Genomic DNA, 20,351 nt, shown 5'->3' with positions numbered 1-20,351 from the left:
CATGTCAAGACAAAGTATCGTATAGAAGTTGGGTTTATTTTGGTATAGTATCAAACCTTTTTATAATTCAACTGGAAGATAAAATTTTCATTAAAGCTTACCTAATGCAATACTGAATTATTGACTATTGTACAAACCCTGATCTTGCACGTTAATGCATATGTAGATTAGAATAGAATATAAGAGAATAGACTATTCGTAATTTAAAGGGGCAGTTTAGCTTTACAATTTTTATCTTTTTTATATTTCTTTTCTTCACATTATTGTGGCGTCTTGTAATTTTCTGTATTACAAATCTGTGCGGTATCTTAAAATGGTCTTACTTTTAGAAACCATTAAAAAAGTTTGTCGTAGTCACTATGTTTCCTTATCTACCTCCTATGTTGGTCATTTGATTAAATTAACAAACATAATAATAAACAAACGAGAATATTTTGGGATTCTACACCCAAAATATAAATAAAAATGACATTGAATGTCTGGATGGATGGTTTGTTGTGCAAAAGTGCACTTTGAATAACTCTTACCAGCTCCCTATGGCTGCACATTTTCAATAAAACAGCGAACTCCCTTGGTCAAATGAGGTAAACACATTTTTTAAAAAATATCCTGCATTACATATATATACGTGTTAAAAAAGGTAACTAGATCTTCCACCAAGGCTAATAACGCGAACACAGTGAATTTACGGGATAAGTAATCATAAATAATAATGAATACATATGTGAAGTTAAAATTAGGACCTTCAGAAATGACAAGATATCTCCTTCACAGAACAATAAGATTTTTGAGAGAACAAATATTTAAAACAAATACAATCTAGGCAGAGAAAAAAAACATACGTTTTAATCTTGGTACGATTTTGCAGTGAAAATGTCGTGTGCAATAATATGACTGTGATTAACCTCTGAGTTCAGCACCATGGAGAGAGAGAGGTGGAGCCATCAAGGATTACAATAATCCCACCTATTAGTTTTGAGAGGAATCTTGATTGACTGGTCAGAGGCGTGCACTAGTCGGGATTTAACCAGACCGGGCAGTCTCATGGACATACAATATTTGACTCATCCTTTTACTTTTGCGATAACTGATTGCAATTAAGTGCTATCAGCACACTCCCACCACCTTGCAAGGCCTACTGGTATACGCTTGACGTATTCGAGGCCACGTGGGCAAATTACGGTTTGGAGAAGAAGGTAAGAAGATTATGTCTGTCCAAGCTTTACCCAGATTTTTTTCAAAAGCCTTTTTCCCTGAAGTGTTGCACGGTCCGAAGAAGTGGCTGGGTACATAGTAGCATTTGGCAAAGGGTAGCAAGTAGTCCATTAACCTGTTACCCCCACCACATCTAAATTGCGACTGCTCAGTTAGAAATCTGATGTTAAATAGCTCGATCACATCGTAGGAAAGGTTATTTAATGGCCAATTAATCATCACGGCATATCATCGCAATCCAAAGGAGATAATATATACCGTTACAAGGCTGTGAGCGTCACAAAAGTCGACATGCAAGTGTAATCTGTCATGACTGCATACACTTTGTCAATATATTACTGGATGACAGATATTATCGCCTTTGTATGCTCCTTGTTTTGACACAATTACATTTATGTCAACGATCCATTAAAATGTCTCATGACCTTAATGTTCAGATTGTCGTATGTTTACTTTATTTTACCAGTTTCTATTTTCAAAGCCAGCTATCTATCAACTCCATTTTGCACTTATAATTTGTCACTGTTAGTCAATTTTGACATCAATTCACATTTGAGCGTGCAGTAATATTTTTACGATTTAACATTTTTTAAATCACTGCTCGATCCCAGGTTGCAAGGTAGGCTGGTTGAACACTCTAAATTGCCTCTAGGCATGAGCGTGAATGGTGGTCCTTTGATTGCATAGATTCCAGCACCCCCTGCGACCCTTGTCAGGATACGCAGTTTAGAAAATAAATGAATGATGGGCCTTCAAAGTAAACCATAGCTACGATCTGACTGGGAAGAAAAATCTCATACCATTTGGAGGCTTCAGGTACTTTATAAACCTGGCGGGCTTTTTCCATCTTACGATTTCTTATTGGATCATAAGGCATGGTAGGTACAGAGGATAAAAAGTACATCAGTAATCTTTCATGCCAATCCCCCCCAATGGTTTATCGAGCCTCTTATTTTATATTATTGTTTTGTTTTAAATCTTATTGTGTCCAATTGCATTATAGCATAGAGCAAGGGTGTCATACTCGGGTTGGTTTGCGGGCCGCTTTAACGTCAACTTGATTTCACGTGGGCCGGACCATTTTAGATATAATATTTATATAGTTTTTTTATAAATGGATTAAAAGAACTGGATTAAAAGCCCTGAATATTCAGTTTTTTATAGATCTAAAACAATGTTTATTTTAGCTTTTTTTAAATATATTTTTAGATTTTACAAAATGATTTTTGAACTAAAATTACAGAAAAAATGGGTTAAATATTACAATTATTGATTTAAAAGGGGGAAAATCAGGAAATTGAATATACATCTATACTCTTCATTTTAATTTGATCCTAAAAGAGAAAGTCGGCACTCATGATTTACTTTCCCGGGCCACACAAAATGATGCAGCGGGCCAGATTTGGCCCCCGGGCTTCCACTTTGACACATGTGGCATAGCGTAACCATTTACATGATAATGCATTGTTTTACCTCGCCGATGACCATGAAAAATAGTATTAAATCCATGCTATTAAATTATATTGCAGTTTTGTGGCAGGCTAAAGACTTAATTGGAAGTCCATCTAATATCGCCATGGCTGGTGAGTGCTAATACCGCCATCATTTACATATATAACACATTGCTTATGTATTTCTCTACTGTTGTACCATATAGTTACACTTTCTCTACCGTGACATTTCCAGAGCCCAACTTCCCGCCTCTGCCAGGCTTCATTCCACTCAAGCCGTGCTTCTATCAAGACTTTGAAGAAATCCCTGATCAGCACCGCAGCTTGTGCAAGAAAATGTACCACCTGTGGATGTGTAGGTGCAGCTAAACGTTTCAAGAGCTGTATTTAAGAGTTTTAATCATCCTGATTTGCCTGCCATCTTCTCCACTTACGAAAAGAGCCATGCTTGACAAGTGTCCTTCTGCAATATAATAGCCAGTCCTAGTGCTTTTTCTTTCTTTCATAATTCTCTCCCCTTCATTCGCTAACGAGCCTCAGAACTGAACAGATGGCCTTGGTTTGAGCTGAGGGGGTGAGAGGGTGCATTTAGGAATAGAATGATGTAACTTTTTTCTTCTACCTTCATTGTTTTATGACACCATTACCACATTGGGAAAAAAAGGTTGTCCATAAAGGTTTTACCTCACAGCAGAAGGACAGTCAAAGTTAAATCAAAACTATGCTAACGCGTGGTTGGTTTTCTAGTGAAACAGTGATGCAACTGTAGGTAAAATAAAAGAGTGAAACCAGGGGCGAAAATTGGGTAACTGCAGCCTGACCTCTAGGGGCCCCGGTTTAGAGTATAAAACAAACCTCCCCCTGCTCAGCCTATTAAGTTGAGGAACCCGAAGAAAATCATCACACGGAGGCCCCGTATTCTGCCACTAAAGGAAACTTATTAAGTTTTACTCTGACTAAACAAACATAGATAGTGGTACTACACACATCAGGCCAAAAGGCCAAAGAAAAGCAAAACTAAATGTAATTATGTTTAATTGGATTGGATTGGATAACTTTATTCATCCCGTATTCGGGAAATTTAATTGTCACAGTAGCAAGAGGGTGAGAATGCAGATACAGGAAAGGCATTTTAGACATAAATAGATAGGTAATAAGTAAGTTAATAAATAAATAAATACATGAATAAATATATAAATAAATAAATAAGCGTGTTGCTGAAAAAAAATGCATACATACATGTACATATATATATATATATATATATATATATATATATATATATATAAATATACATATACCGTATTTTCACGACTATAAGGCATACCACATTATAAGGCGCACCCTCAATGAATGACACATTTAAATTTTTTTCCATATATAAAACACACTGGTTTATAAGGCGCCCTGTCTATTTTGGAGAAAATGTAAGACTTTTAAGTGTGCCTTATAGTCGTGAAAATACGGTACATACATACACATAGATGTACATGTATACATACGGTAGGTCTTAACATTCAGCCATTTGTTTTGTTAAACAAATCATCTGTGCGAAGAACTGAATTACATAATAGAGTGCATAATTCTGCTTTTAGTAGTAGATTTATCCTAAACGTGGTGTGAATTCCAATTTGTGGTATTTTTTCTTATTTGCTCAGTAAACAGTGCAACGCTGACAGTCAATCTGGTTGGCTGCTTCGCATGGATGTTTGGAGGAGGGGGCGTGACCAATTTTGGACTGTCAATCATATGGCTTATCATGTTCACACCTTGCTCATACGTGTGCTGGTTCCGGCCCATTTACAAGGCTTTCCGGTAAGGGTGCAATTTCATCACACCATTGCAGATTACAACCATAGAGACTAATAAATATGATAAATGATACCTACGTAATAACAACTATAATTACAGCTCTTGAGCTGAGTACCAATTATATCGAATTAATCCTCAAATGACTTTCCATAGCGGCCTGAAAGTCAATGTATATACTGAATAACAGGGTGTTTTTTTGCCTACTATTGTCCAGTATGGTACACTAGTGCACAGGTTTTCGCTCATTTCATTCTGGGACTATATAATGATAATAATTTGTACATGTTACACCTCTCAAATACCTTTTTTTCCCCTCAGGAGTGACAGCTCGTTCAACTACATGCTGTTTTTCTTTGTGTTCATGGCTCAAGTGGGCATCAGCATCATTCAAAGCATCGGCATCCCTGGATGGGGCGTGTGGTAAGAGGCAGCGAAAAACAAGAAAAACAAGAAAAATATTCTAATTTAGCAGGAGAAAAAAAATATACATCAAGTTGAAAGGAAAATACTGACATTCTGTAAACATCTGAAGAATACAGTGACAAAGAGAGAGAAAGAAAAGAAAATGTGATGAATTGCTTTGTCATTTTTGTGCTTTTGATCACATGCTAATCAAATATGAAAATAATAAGGCCTTACAATAGACACTAAAACAATAATTATTATGATGAGAAGGATTAGTATGCATGCATGTACATCTGTGTATGTATGTATATATGTGCATGTGTATATGTATATATATATATATATAAAAATACAAATACATACATACTTATATATATATATAAATACAAATATATATATATACATGTATATATATATATGTATATATACATATATATGTATATATATACATATATATATATATACATACATATTTATACATATATACACATATATATATATACATATATATACACATATATATATATACATATATATACATATATATATATATATATATATATATATATCAGCAACACACTTATTTATTTATATATTTTTTCATGTATTTATTTATTAACTTACTTATTACCTATCTATTAATATCTAAAATGCCTTTCCTATTTCTGCATCCTCACCCTCTTGCTAATGTGACAACGAAATTTCCCGAATACGGGATGAATAAAGTTATCCAATCCAATCCAATTACAGTAAAAAGAGCAAACCACCACATATTCATCATGAAAATGTAAGTGTTCACCAAAATACGGATATCTATTATTCACTACAGAACACCTATGCTCAAAAGTTTTGAGACTCTTTCCTGTTCAAAAGCATGATGAAAAAACTCAAAAGTTATGACCTCATTAAAAGATGAGCATTCACAGCCAATCCTCCCAATTTAAATAAATGAGATGTCCATTGTTTTCGGTGAGTTAAAATCCTAACTTCATTCAAAAGCCTTTTTTGTGGGGCTGGGGGGCTTGATGCGTGAGTGTGTTGCAAAAGTCACCTTAAAGTGTTTAAAGCAGACCATATAATTTGCTATCCCCTATTAAAACAAACTCGTGCCACTATGTCTGCCGCCTTCATTAACATGACAGTGATGGACCATTAGGAATTAGCCTCGTAGATGTTTTATGACGGCCGTTAACGAGAGCCTGACTCGGCCCGACACCCGCAAATGAATTCTGTGACTACGGCAGCCTTCATAAACTTTTGAAATGTCACCATGGGCGATTTTGATGCACACCTGTGCGTCCAAAGTGCTGCAAAGTTTTTCATCCGCTGCTACATTTAAAGCCAAAAAAATTGATTGACATTTAACGCGCAGACGGCCAAGTGGGTGCTAACGATGATTATATTGTCATAATTCAAACCACGAGTCATTTTTATGCATTAAACGCCTTTTTGTCTCCCTTTCAGCGGCTGGTTGGCCACTATCTCCTTCTTCAGTTACAATATTTTCATTGCTCTGATTATGTTGGTGCCTACTGTCATGTTCACCGCCGTCGCCTCGCTGTCCTTCTTTGCCCTAACTAAGGTGATACACAGCAGCTTTTACAGCAAACTTTTTGCATATATTTTTACCGTTTCCAGTTATACTACATTACCCCGCTTCATCCACTATGCACCAATCATTCTAATGAGTTCCTATGCAAAGGCCTACATTTAAAAGCAGTTTTTAACTGAGGCACTGCTGACCCCACTGACCTTCTACCATTAAGTACCGATGCCACGTTTTTTTATTTAAAAAAAATATATATCAAAACTAAATGATTGCATACTCACTTGAATGTAAAATGGTTGCTTATATGGTTTGGTCAGAGGCTGTTTTAAAGTTGTGTAAACTCCTTAGCCGATCCAATAGCGCGAATAGTGTACCCACACCGGCAGTTATTAAATTGTATTGGACGTCTGTCCCTGTCAATGGCAGTGAAAAACGCTCACTCAATCCCAGTCGTCTTATCTCATCTCATCTCATTTTTTAACCGCTTTATCCTCACTAGGGACGCGGGGGGTGCTGGAGTCTATCCCAGCTGACTTCGGGCCAGAGGTGGGCGACACCCTGAATTGGTGGCCAGCCAATCACAGGGCACGAGGAGACAAACAACCATTCACGCTCACTCTCATACCTAGGGGAAATTTAGAGTGTCTAATCGGCCTACCATGCATGTCTTTGGAATGTGGGAGGAAAACCGGAGTACCCGGAGAAAACCCACGCAGGCCCAGGGAGAACATTCAAACTCCACACAGGTGGATCGACCTGGATTTGAACCCAGGTCCCCCACTGTTAGGCCAATGCGCTAACCACTCATCCGCCGGGCCGTAATCCCAGTCGTACGTGGTAAAATCGATTAGATGTCTATCAATGTCAACAGCACTGAACAAGTTAATACTAGTTTTATGTCCTCCAATGCTTTTTGTATATTTCTTAATGTAAATTCAGTCATTGAGGGATTAAATGTCAACAAAGGACAATCTACACCTCATTTCGATCGTTTTCTTTCAAATCCCTTGTTGTATATCCAAGCAAAATCATGACATCTCAGAATCTACGATTCAGTTCTTGTTTAGGACATTCTAAGATAGACCGGTAAATTGAATTGGAGAAAGATATCATAACATGTGCTCTGTAGGAAGCCTAGAAAATGATCACATGACTGTTTGATGCAATGTGTGCTTCCAGATTCACAATTTCTACCGCGGGAGTGGGGGCAGCATGACCAGAGCACAGGAGGAATGGACCACGGGGGCCTGGAAGAACCCACATGTCCAGCAGGCCGCCCAGCAGGCTGCCATTGGGGCAGCCAGTGGCGCCATGCAGGATCAGTACTCAGCGCCGCAGTACAACGACAACCAGATGTAAGATGCCAACGTTGGGGTCAAAGTTGGAGCAGTCGCTTTATCCCTCAGCTCAGTCTAGTTTGAGCCAAAGAGGTCAGCTTGTTTTCAAGCCCTTTCATAGTTTGGTTAAGAAATGTCAACATGTCTTGTATGTTTTTCAAAAATTCATGTATTTGAAAAAAACAAAAAACTAAATCAACAATGTATGTAGTTTTTAATGTATTATTTTTTTAGTATTTTACTGTTTATTTATGTTTATGAATGATTGTGAACTGATAGCAATTGCATCAACCAAAGAAGAATTCATGTTTAGTCGTGTTTTGCATCATGTATATGAAATGACAAGAGTTATAAGATTGTTTGTTGTTACCTCAGGAAGATTCGATGTGATTTCTATGCAGTTTTTCCACTTTTTTTATGTTCTGAATTTCAATAGTGCTGTCAGAATCCAAAGGGAATATCGGGACCACACTGAAAAGAAAAATAATTCATGAATATTGTCACATAAAATATGAGCGAGAAGTCACAATTCCAAGAATAAAGTCATTGTACTGCAAAGAATAACATTGTACTCGTCTTTTCAACACAGATCATCAAAGAAATGCCAGTTTTCAAATAAACACATCAAAATATTACATCATCACATGTGATCACAATAAAACATATGAGGAAAAACTAGCATAAATAAAAACAAAATAATGTATGAATCACATTACAATTAATAGTGAAGCGGAAATCTAAAATTAAAATAACAGATTAAATTCCATTAGTACTAATTAAGATTAGGTTGCAAAATCAGTTTTATTTTACTGCTATTATGGATTTCATTCATGTAATTTTCAGAGGGTTTTTTCGCTTTTTCTATAGGAGCTCATTTTGGCAAAAATAGATTGCAATGTGAATACTTCTCCACAAAGAGGCGCTAAGAGTTTTAGTATAAAAAATATTAAATAAAATAAATGCATCTTGCTGCACATTACCTTCATTCATCCATCATTAATTGTCTCAATGTATGTCAATATATTATTTTTCCCCGTCTTTTCCTCCACTATCTTTATCATGCTGCAGCTCCACCTTGGTTGTATATTATTCATTTTAGTATTTACACCTTCACACTATGAATTTGAGACCTAATTTCACTGGAATGTGCAAGAGTACTACTTAACGTAGTATTCACTCATGCCACCATAATAATACTACAATAACTATTTGTCATGCAGCTTTCAAAGGCTAAAAATATATTGTACCTTGCATTGACTATGTGGGACTCTCCGGTGTACTGAAATAATTACACAACACGGGATGACATTTTACAGCAACGGGTATTCCCACAGGAGCCAAGGACCGCTTTAATTGCCACATACACATATGCACGGTACCCCCTGGAGAAGAATTGGTGACAGCTTGTCATAGGTAGAAAATAGGTACCGATTAATACAAATCAAAAATTTGTTGGTGCACTTATTTAACGGTTGTCCGTTAATGGGTGGTTTAGAGAAAATTCCTGTCATGACAAAATTCTCATTTAATGTTTAAATCCATGTAAAGTGAAAATGAATAAAAGTAAGTCCACCATTTTTGTCTGAAACACGGAAAGTTGGAGAAGTGTAGTTTATTGGAATCAGAATCATTTTTATTGGGAAATTATGTTAAATACACACGTGAAAGCAGTGGCGGGCCGTCAGGGCCTTCAAGGGCTTCTCTGCTGGCCTAAGAAATATCTGAATCATATATTATATTTTGTTCATCAATACTTATGAAATAATTCCAAATGGTCTGTTAGCTTCCTTTCATTGCTTTTCCCCTTGGTTGCACTGCTTCCAGATGTGTGTTTTCATATTGAAGCATTTAACCAATCACATTTCAGCCATTATTTGTTGCCAGGGTCAGAAATCTGCCTCAAGGCCTTCACAATCAATTCTGCAGGCTCTGCTGCATTAAACAAGCGTCGATAAGACTATTGATTTAACCAATCAGATTTCGAGTTGGCAACACCACAATGCCTTGTCGCAGGCGGAGGGATACGTCATTTCCTTCTCGCAGGTGTAGGGATACATCATCGCTTTCACCAACTATGATTGGCTAGTGATTAGCCAGAGCTACCAAACTGTATCTGTATCGAGCTGCACAAGCAAATATATTGTTGTGTTGATTCAAAGCCATTTTCAAGACGGACTATACCAGAAATACGACAGGACAGGCTCAATTTTCAGCATAAGCTTCGATGGCGACAGAAAAGAAGGAAGAAAGAAAGTGTGTACAGTTAAAAATGATTTTTGGTGAGTAAAATATGGCTATATAAATAATATTTCTGATATCTGAAAAGCTCCAGTGTTTGTATTTAATCACTAAATGCTGCTAAGAAGTGGATTTTACCCCATTTTAGTGCAATTTTTGCCGTTTCGCCATTGACGTCCATCGCTGTCTTTTCCCGGGAAAATCACCCCCCGGCCTGGTTGTAATGTCTGAAAAGCTCCAGTATTTGTATTTAATCATTAAATGCTGCTAGGAAGTGGATTTTACCCATTTAAGGCGCTATGAGAAAATGCACGGACCACCACTGCGTGAAAGTTGTCTTCGATATCTACTATGATGGCGAACAAGCTTCCATCGGGACAGATTGAAGTCGAGGAAAGTTAAAATGACAGCTGTGCAAGTGATGCAGATTTGTCATAACAATATGAAGTGAATTCAAGTGCAGTAACTCTGATATACAGTGACAATAGTGTCACAGATGCAGTGACATTGATATGAAATGCTGATCAACGCAATATAGTGACAGTCAGGGGAGAGTTGACGGTGCGTGGCACCTGGGCCCCAGCCCCTAAGGAGGCGGGTTTGAGTGCATAAAAGGGGCGTGGTTAGGTAAAAGGAGAGTAAGTGATGTTGAGAGCAATCATTTTTACACACGAATTATGATAAAATGATTTTATCATAATTCGTGGCGGGACGTCATGGCCTTCAAGGCCTTCTCTGCTGGCCTAAGAAATATCGGAATCACATATTATATTTTGTCCATCAATAGTTATTAAATAATTCCAAATTGTTTGTTAGCTTCCTTTCATTGCTTTTCCCTCTAGTTGCACTGCTTCCAGATGTGTGTTTTCATATTTAAGCATCTAACCAATCACATTTCAGCCATTATTTGTTGCCAGGGTCAGAAATCTGCCTCAAGGCCTTCACAATCAGTTCTGCAGGCTCTGCTGCATTAAACAAGCGTCGATAAGACTGTTGCTTTAACCAATCAGATTTCAATTTGACGACACCTTGATGCCTTCTCGCAGGCGTAGGGATACGTCATTGCCTTCTCGCAGGCGTAGGGATAGGTCATCGCTTTCACCAACTATGATTGGCTAGTGATAGAGTGGACTAGCCATAGCTACTAAACTGTATCTGGAGCGAGCTGCACAAGCAAATGGATTTGTTTGCAGATTTACTGTCAAAGCCATTTTCAAGACGGACTTTTCAAGAACAAAAGCTGGACATCATTAAGACAGGTCGGACAACTCCGAAGCAAGCAAGCCTGTCACAACCGGGAACGAACATTTCCAGCACTAAATCGAATAAAAACCTATGCCAGAAATACGACAGGACAGGCTCGACTTTTAGCATTAGCTTTGATGGCGATAGAAAAGAAGGAGGAAAGAAAGGAGGATGGATTTTGTGTCCAGATAAAAAGGATTTTTGGTGAGTAAAATACGGCTATATTCCTAAATAATAGTTCAATTGTATGAGGTTATTATTTATGCTTTTTTATATGTCGCAGCTGTAGCTGCAGTAAAGTTTTTTTTAGCCATAAAATAGCTTTTGAGGGTTGTATTGATTCAGATATAAAATTGAAGGTGTCACTTTCAAATTCACGCCCTGCCTCTGATAAAATTGTGTCAAAGAGCATTCAAAAATAAAATATTACAATAAAAAATAATTTATGTAACCGTTTGCCACTGCATAGTTGAAACCAAGGACGTGGATTCCGGCAGAGGGCATATGACTCAATGGAAATCAGTAGGCAAAACTTGTTGTCTTTATCGTGCGACAAGTTGTTTTACAAAGACAAGATCTATGGGTTGTGGTTCAGTGAAGTGCAATATATCCAATTCAGTAAAGTATCCCCTGAGGTGACAGTGGGACTATAAAGTGCTAGAGCTACATGAATAACCAACTGCATTTTGCAAATGTATGAAAAATGACGCCAGGCACAGTGGCCATTCAGTTTTGGATATTTTCAATGGTGATTGATTCATGAAAAAACAACTTATGACAAAACTTTGCATCATTTCCTCATGTCAAGTTGACAAGGCAGAAGTAACTTTCAAAAGCACACTTTTCTGACAGTTCGCACTCTTAATTGTTCACATTCAAAGCAAGAATCCTATAATCTTTGAAAGGCACTTATACGCAATTGCTCCATGGGGAGTCGCACACAGCCACAGTTATTTTGCTGTACTTTTTTCTAGGAGCTTTCAGTACAAAAAACAGCGGTTGATGTTTTAATGGAGAACCTGTAAAGTTAATGGGAGTCAACATTGAGGTAATTATGTGTTTTCATTTAAATTGCACAGAGGCTGTCAAAGAGAGTTCTCTTCTTCGTGATACATTTAAAAGGCTGGGGGGTAAGACTGCGAATGGGCAACTTAAGTTGTGGTGCTGATGGTTGGGGGTATTTCTTCCCCATTAAAATGGCCATGTATGAGCTAAAGTTGCCAGAGCACAGAGGAGCTTTTTGTTCCACATCCCAGGGGAGATGTGGATAGAGCCCTCTTTCATGCGGTTGAACAAACACGCACGTTGCCGTCTGGACAACGTCTGCAGGGCGTGCGCCCTCACACAGGCGCGCATTGACAGTCTTGTGAGAGTCACATGTGAGCGCAATGCAACGCGGGCCGGCATCCGGTGGCTGAGGTGACAGGTATCAGAAAAACCAGAACTGTGGCCTTGTATTTTCAGTTTTTCAACTTTTTAAAAATGGAAATTTCCCCCATTCGACAATCATTGCTGTCGCATCGTTTGCAAACATCAGACTTTCCTCTTAAACGGATCACCAGATAAACACTGAACCTTACCAGCTGTGAAAATTCGCCATGCGGTATCAATGGGACACTATTGTCAGATCATATGATGATGCGTTAGAAGATTTATTGGCCTATAATAGCTTCGAAAGCCTTGCAAAATGAAGGCGGGTAGCATGGTACTCCCCCCTTCTCATCAAAGTCAGTTGAGATTGGCATCAGTTATTCATATAAATGGATGGATGGAAAATGAAGCTTTAATCATGTCGAAAAATCATGCTGGAATTGTTAAAAGCAAAGTCAACTCATGTCAGAAACTGTTAGATTTCAAATGGAGGTTTCTATCATCTGTTGATTTCCGTTTTGCTTTTAAAGCATGTTAGGTAACATTGTTTTATACTCAAGTTGTATTAAATATCCATTTTAAGCTGCTCCTCTTAAAGCAAGGGTGTCAGACTCGGGTTGGTTCGCGGGTCGCTTTAACATTTTAGATATAATATTTAGATTTTTTTTTATATAAATGGATTAAAAGAACTGGATTAAAAGCCCTGAATTCAGTTTTTTTTATAGATCTAAAACAATGTTTATTTGAGCTTTTTTTAAATATATTTTTAGATTTTACAAAAGGATTTTTGAACTAAAAACACAGAAAAAAAATGATTAAAAAATTACAATTATTGATTTAAAAGGGGGAAAATCAGGAAATTTAATATACATCTATACTCCATTTTAATTTGATCCTAAAACAGAAAGTCGGCACTCATGATTTACTTTCCCGGGCCACACAAAATGATGCGGCGGGCCAGATTTGGCCCCAGGGCCACCACTTTGACATGGGTCTTAAAGCATGGATCTTTGTGACGTCATTATCTATTTTCACTTTTGATCAGGGTAGCATGTGGCAAGAACCAACGTATTTTACCTGTAGTTGAATTGTTTTGCATGTTTAGGAAAATTTAGGGTTTTTGCTGTGTAAAATAATGACACAAATATATTCAAGTCCCGTTAAAGTGAGAATGAAATGTAATATGAATCCTTCACACCACAGAGACGTGTTTTAATTGGCCACATTTCAAATTAATTAACAATAACAACAAAGCATAACAAATAAAATCAAATAACAGAAACCAGCATATGTCTAAAAATAATGCTTTGCAAGCTATCAGCCGTTGTAGGTGTTTCCACTGAATATTATTAAAACACAACCCACTTAACTCCAGCTTCTACTCAAATACTTCCATCAAGCAGACATCCCAAAATCCAAAAACTCATATCAGGCAGTTTATCAAACCATTTTGGAGTCTATGAATTGATTTAATAGTATTTTTTAGAACATTGATCATTTCATCGGACTTCAACAACTATAGTGGCTTCTAAAAAAATCTAATATTAAGACAGGCAAGGAAAAATGTTGTGGCGAAATGGGCAAAACATGACTCTGGCAATTAAAATATGCGCATCTCCTGTGAAAACTGCTACCGGTTGTGAAATATGCTCCCAATTGTGTTTCCTGGAATGGTGTCGTCATTAGAATCATTAAATTCTACAAATCTCTCAAAAGTCTGTGCCAGAGTATCTTTACCTAGTAGTAGGGGGAAATCTCCACAAGCTGCCAGATGCTAAAGGAGGGGTTGCCCAGCTGTCTGGATGGGAGCCATCCGTGTTAGTCATCGACAGCGAGGGAATGGCTTTCGCCGCCAGCCTGTGTAATCACTGATCTCAAGATGAGCGTCGTCTTCCAACGACATTGAATGACTCTGTTCAGATTTGTTGCTACTGTCACAAGCGTGGTGGTGGAAAGAAGGCAGTAAGTAGCCCTTAGGTATGAGTGTGAGCGTGAATGGTTGTCCATCTTCTTGTGCCCTGCGATTGGCTGGCCACCGATTCAGGGTGTCAGCTAGGATAGGCTCCAACACCCCCCGCGATCGTTGTGGGGATAACCGGTACAGAAAATGAACGAATTGGATTGGATAACTTTATTTATCCCGTATTTGGGAAATTTCATTGTCACAGTAGCAAGAAGGTGAGAATGCAGATATAGGAAAGGCATTTTAAACATAAATAGATAGGTAATAAGCAAGTTAATAAATAAATACATGAATAAATATATAAATAAATAAATACATGAATAAATATATAAATAAATAAATAAGCATGTTGCTGAAATTATATATATATATATATATATATATATACATACATACACATATATATACACACACACACACATATATATATACATATATATACAAATATATACACATGTGTATATATATGTGTATATATATGTATATATATATATATGTGTGTGTGTGTATATATATGTGTATGTATGTATATATATATAATTTCAGCAACATGCTTATTTATTTGTTTATTTATATATTTATTCATGTATTTATTTATTAACTTGCTTATTACCTATCTATTAATGTTTAAAATGTAACTGTGTGCATTCATAGACGTGTGTACCGGATGAAAGTGTAAAGGAAGATGAAAAATTAAATATCTTAATTGACTCAGAAGATACTTTCTACAATTTGTTTTGTAATCACAAATGTTTAAAAGAAGTTTAATAAAAAAAAAGTAGATCTGTGCTTGCTTGTGCACTTAAAGCTGCTGAGTCTAGTAACATATGGCAGGATGCTTATATGGATAGAAGAAGGCGAGAAATACCAACAAGTTATACAAATAGAAAAAAAATCTACACATAACTGACAATGTTAATAGGCTGGTCGGCTTGAATTAAACGGTGATTAGTTTGTAAATGTGCACCAAGTCCACTCTGCATGATGTGGTGACAAGACTTCAACATATGACATTGTGAAGTAAAATATTCTGAAAAGAAAATTATACTATGAGAATGAGTATATAAATGGAAACTTCTGTGTGTCATTATGTCTACTTATTCGAGATAGAAAAACTGCAATTACATCAACATTCAGTGTAATAGTGCAGGCATTAATAGTTTTTTTTGGTTTCGTTTCAATGCTGGTTTCTTAAAATATTCCATGAATCTGCTTTGAGGATTTTTTTTAGGAACAAGACTTTATATATCTTCCAAAAAAATGGCGACAATCATATCATATCCTTCAAAAGACTTAATCCAAATTGAAACCAGGAAATCGCAGGAAGCAAAGAAAAATGAGAGCTTCGCCCCACAACAGCTGAAGTCATTCCTGTTCATTGGCATGCATTAGATCGAAAGACTTTTTTGTGCTTCCTCTTATTCTTAACATGGCTAGAGAATTTAGAATGAGTGGATTAAGCTCGTAGGGAGGGAGGGTGTTTAGAGTATTTTTTTTGCTGATAATTAAAGATATAATAATTAAGATAATTTTAAAAATCATATTTTTTTCATAGACAATCCTAACAACAGTTACCCTACTTTTGTCTTTTTTTCCTGCCAGATTAGATCTTGGAGTTTTCCGATTTTCTTAATTATTAAAAAAGTAAGAATGCAAAAAAGATTGGATGATAAAAAGAAATAAATATGGCAGGGTGCATAAGACACAGAGACACTAATGAGAGTTACAAATAAAAGTAATACAATTTCATGTTTGCATGTTTTAAACATGGTTCAGGGCTTTCGCTTTTTGACTAAGAGAGACAATAGTGGACGCCATTAGACTAATTTCAATGAAAACTTTTTTTCATAAAGCATACTTAGCTTGTTAGTCATTACATTGTACTTGTTTTTTGGGGGTTTTGTGATATTTTTGTTTGAATGTGCATTCGCTCAAGGAAGATTGGCAAACACTGGCTTAAGAACTGTAAAAAAATGCATTTAGTGGCAAAAATAATAATCAAGAAAGGAACTTTAATGCAGGAGCCCTAAATACAAGCAAAACTGAATAATATACACTTAAAAAAATCAAAATACAAGAAATACAGTACCCAAAATGCACATGAGCTGCCGTGTGAGAGAAGTGTTTAAGCTTTACAATGTATGGATAATTGAGGACATCCTCTGTAAAACTGGTGAAGGAGGAAAACGGAAAAGGAATTAAGTTGTCTTTGTTATGAGGCCCAATGACAGCGTGGCTCAAGGCGGGCGGTCACAGCCAGCATCTCCGACTTGCACCATGCAAGGATGATTTTATTCCCACCGAAATGGGAACGTCACTCTTTTGCCTCTTTATTCCCATAATTAGGTCGCAAAGCTAACCTCGTGCATGATGAATTACCTGCGGCCTTGGTGCCGAGCCACTCGCTCGCTGCATGCAAAAGGCAACCCTCAAGACTCCAAGTAGTCTCCCTTGGCATAAAAAGCGCAATAATCTTAAAAGGGAGGGAACTTCACTGCAAATTGCGAAGAAATTCTAAGTATTTAATGACTTGCGAAGTGCTTATAGTTGCCTAAATGTGCTTTGAGATTGATGGACAATCTGGAATTGGTGGAACAGGCATCACCTGGCGTTCCTTGGAGTTTTCCTCGGTAGCAGAATTCCCCGGCAGTGTGGCTGTCAGTAACATCCCTACCAGGAGGTACACTTGTAAGATCTAATCAGTCTTGCTTCACTGCTCTTGATCCTCTTTTGGAATCATGCTTGAAGCTGCAAAATGCTTCTTGCTTTATATACGTTGTATAAGAGGAGAGTTTTATTAGTTTTGAATGTTGCTTTTTGCTTACCAAGTACAGCGGTACCTCGACATACGATCTTAATCCGATCCGGGACTGAGATCGTATGTCGAGCTTTTCGTAACTCGAGCGAGTTTCCCATTGAAATGAACTAAAAACAAATTAATTCGTTCCAACCCTCTGAAAAAACACCAAAAACAGGATATTGGATTGGAAAAAATGTTTTATTTCTTCTAATTCGCCATCTATTAACAAAGTAACACATAACTAGTGGTTTAATAGTAATAAAATGTGTTTAATAGAAGTAAAATTAGACGCATTTCGCGGAGGGGAGAGACAGCGACATACACGGAGGCAGAGGGGGGAGGGTGTTCGGGGGGACTTTATCCACGGCACTCGTAAACGAACAAACAAATTTAAATGAACTTGGATTAATATATACAGACACTCAAACATACGTTTAATGTAACTTTACACAAAACTGAATTCTAATTTCGTTGTATTTTTTTTCCCTTCGTTCTAGGCGGGTTAGCTGTTTGCCACGCCTCCACCCTCACGTTCACTATCGATAATAGGATAACGCACGACCACTTGCCAATGAGAAGTAGTCTTGAATGAGAGATCGCGGGAGCTAAGAGGCTAAGGAAGGAATAACAGCCTACCCACGTATTGATTGTGGGTAATGACGTTTTATTCTGAGAAAGGGTGCCATTGGCTATCGGTGTTGTGTGCACGAGTATACTTCATTACCCAGAAAGCCCTCTTTTTGCCCGCGCATGCGTGTTGTGCGTTTTCTGGTCGAAACTTGTCTGAATAAATCGTTCAGTGCTCATAGATATAGTAGTTATACATGAAAGAGATGTGTCAAAAAAAGACTACAATGATAAACAGCCTGTCATGTCATGGCCACCTGGCTTGGTCGCATCTCGAAATTTTGATCGTATCGCGGGCAAATTATTCGATCAAAATTTTCATCGTACCTCGAGCATGTTGTAGGTAGAGCTGTTCGTAGGTTGAGGTACCACTGTATATCGTAACCAGTGTGGAATTGGTATTTGCTTGGTAGATAAAGACCTATCTGGGCTTGCTAAAGCAAGTTTCATTGTGCACTTTTCTTTTTATGCGTTTTATGTGGCAGCAGTCATTTGTTTGCCAATCACACTGATTTTACACATACTATAAATGCATTTGAATGTAAATTCTGCTCACTAAGGCTGTTTTTTTATTCCGATTCAGGGGCTAAATTGATGAACTTGTCTCCTTTTCTATTTGGGCCGTGTATGTTCAGAAAGAAAACAGTCTGTACCAGGTTAAAATGTAAACAGCAGTCATGCACGACCCCACTGCACCTTCATTGGTCAGAAATTACTTTAGAAGGTGCACACGTACGCTGCTTCAATGTTTAAAATTGCTAATCTAACACATATTTTGTACAATTGTGGAAAAAGTACTATACATAGTATACATAAACTTTTTTTGGGGGGTAGAGGAGGTAATTTTGCATTTAGCGTGATGTCTTTGGTAATGGTAACTATAATTAAGAAATATTTTAAAGGGTTTCTGCATTATCCATCGGTCCATTACAGCATCCTTTTTTCTTCTGCGTGCAGATTGCAGCGTTGATTTGTACTTCAAGTCTCCCGCTGCTCCAGTTTTCCCAGAGACCATGCTGGCACTGGCATCTCTGACAGTGTGCATTATGTATATCGCGTATCTTTGTAATGCAGTGGGTGTCTGCTGGGTTTTGGCTCTGCGCTCGCCTTGGGCAATTTTTCTTTTGCACTTTGCTGAAGCACATGCTGTCCTCATCACCCTGTTTTTTTGCTACATTGGTGCATAACAGTAATTTGTTTATACATCCCCAAACTTTTTACATTTTCTTATAGTTCCGAAATGTCTGAATAACATGTCTGTGTTTTCATCAAAAGACAACTCTATTTCATTTTTAGGGACAAAATCATTTCTTGCAAGCACTCTGCCCACACTTTGTGCAGTTTTTCTTCTCTATTTGTGGGGGATTGTAACCAAGTCTTGCAGGGAATTGAAGTGTGAGTAAGCACAAAGCATTCAAAATATATATCTCATCTTATTTTCTACGCTTTGTCCTCACTAGGTTCGCGGAGTGGTGCTGGAGTCTATCCCAGCTGACTTCGGGCCAGAGGCGGGGGACACCCTGAATTGATGGCCAGCCAATCGCAGGGCACAAGGAGACAAACAACCATTCCCACTCACACTCGTACATAGGGGTAATTTAGAGTGTCCAACCAGCCTACCAAGCATATCTTTGGAATACGGGAGGAAACCGGAGTACCCGGAGAAAACCCACACAGGCCCAGGGAGAAAATGCAAACTCCACACAGGTGGATCGACCTGGATTTGAACCCAGATCCCCCACTGTGAGGCCGACGCGCTAACTAAAAACAAAAAATAAAAATCATATATACATTTATATATATATATATATTTATATATATACACACTTATATATATATACACATACATATATACACATATATACACACATAGATATATATATATATATATATACATATATATACACATATATACACATCTATACATATATATATACACATATATATACATATATACATATGTATACACATATATATACACACATATATATACATACATATATGCACAAAGCACTATGTTTAATACAAAAAAAACAGCAATTATATTTGATTGATAGGATAATGACACTGACCACTCACTTTAATTTGCATTGCTAATGAACCAATTAGCCATTCAACAACCACAAGCAATTCAATGCATTTAGAAATGAACAAACAAAGAAGACGTAGATTTACAGACATGGGTTAATGAAACCCGGACAACGGGTTGGTGACACGCGAGGCAGCGGATTGGCCGTGACAACAGGTTAAATCACCGAACGCACAACATGTCGAAACTTGACGAGCTACTCTTGTCAGTTGAGAACAGGAAACCGAGGCTGCAATTTGCACAAACTCA

At 37.3% G+C, this 20,351-nt stretch overlaps 2 protein-coding genes across 4 annotated transcripts in view; one reads left to right on the top strand and one right to left on the bottom strand.

Annotated features, from left to right (window-relative positions):
* The window catches only part of igdcc4 (immunoglobulin superfamily, DCC subclass, member 4), a 57,951-nt gene that overhangs the window by 37,057 nt on the left and 543 nt on the right, over positions 1-20,351 (bottom strand). The window contains exon 2 of one of the 3 annotated variants that reach the window (XM_077594932.1): positions 8,140-8,240. The gene's annotated coding sequence lies outside the window, so the exon portion shown is untranslated. Of the gene's footprint in view, positions 1-4,780; positions 4,885-8,139; positions 8,241-20,351 lie in introns of those variants that run through there. The other 2 variants (XM_077594927.1, XM_077594933.1) reach the window with 2 other exon arrangements.
* Positions 980-8,327, top strand: scamp5b (secretory carrier membrane protein 5b). Its single transcript, XM_077594962.1, has 7 exons — positions 980-1,196; positions 2,745-2,798; positions 2,902-3,021; positions 4,325-4,481; positions 4,797-4,898; positions 6,348-6,465; positions 7,612-8,327. Exons 2-7 carry the CDS (start codon positions 2,792-2,794, stop codon positions 7,789-7,791), a joined length of 684 nt encoding a protein of 227 aa, XP_077451088.1. The 5' UTR covers positions 980-1,196; positions 2,745-2,791; the 3' UTR covers positions 7,792-8,327.

This window comes from Stigmatopora argus, chromosome 2 (genome assembly GCF_051989625.1).
Source record: "Stigmatopora argus isolate UIUO_Sarg chromosome 2, RoL_Sarg_1.0, whole genome shotgun sequence".
NCBI lineage: Eukaryota > Metazoa > Chordata > Actinopteri > Syngnathiformes > Syngnathidae > Stigmatopora > Stigmatopora argus.
Note: the sequence above shows the minus strand (reverse complement) of the source record. Positions and strands in the feature narration are given on the sequence as shown.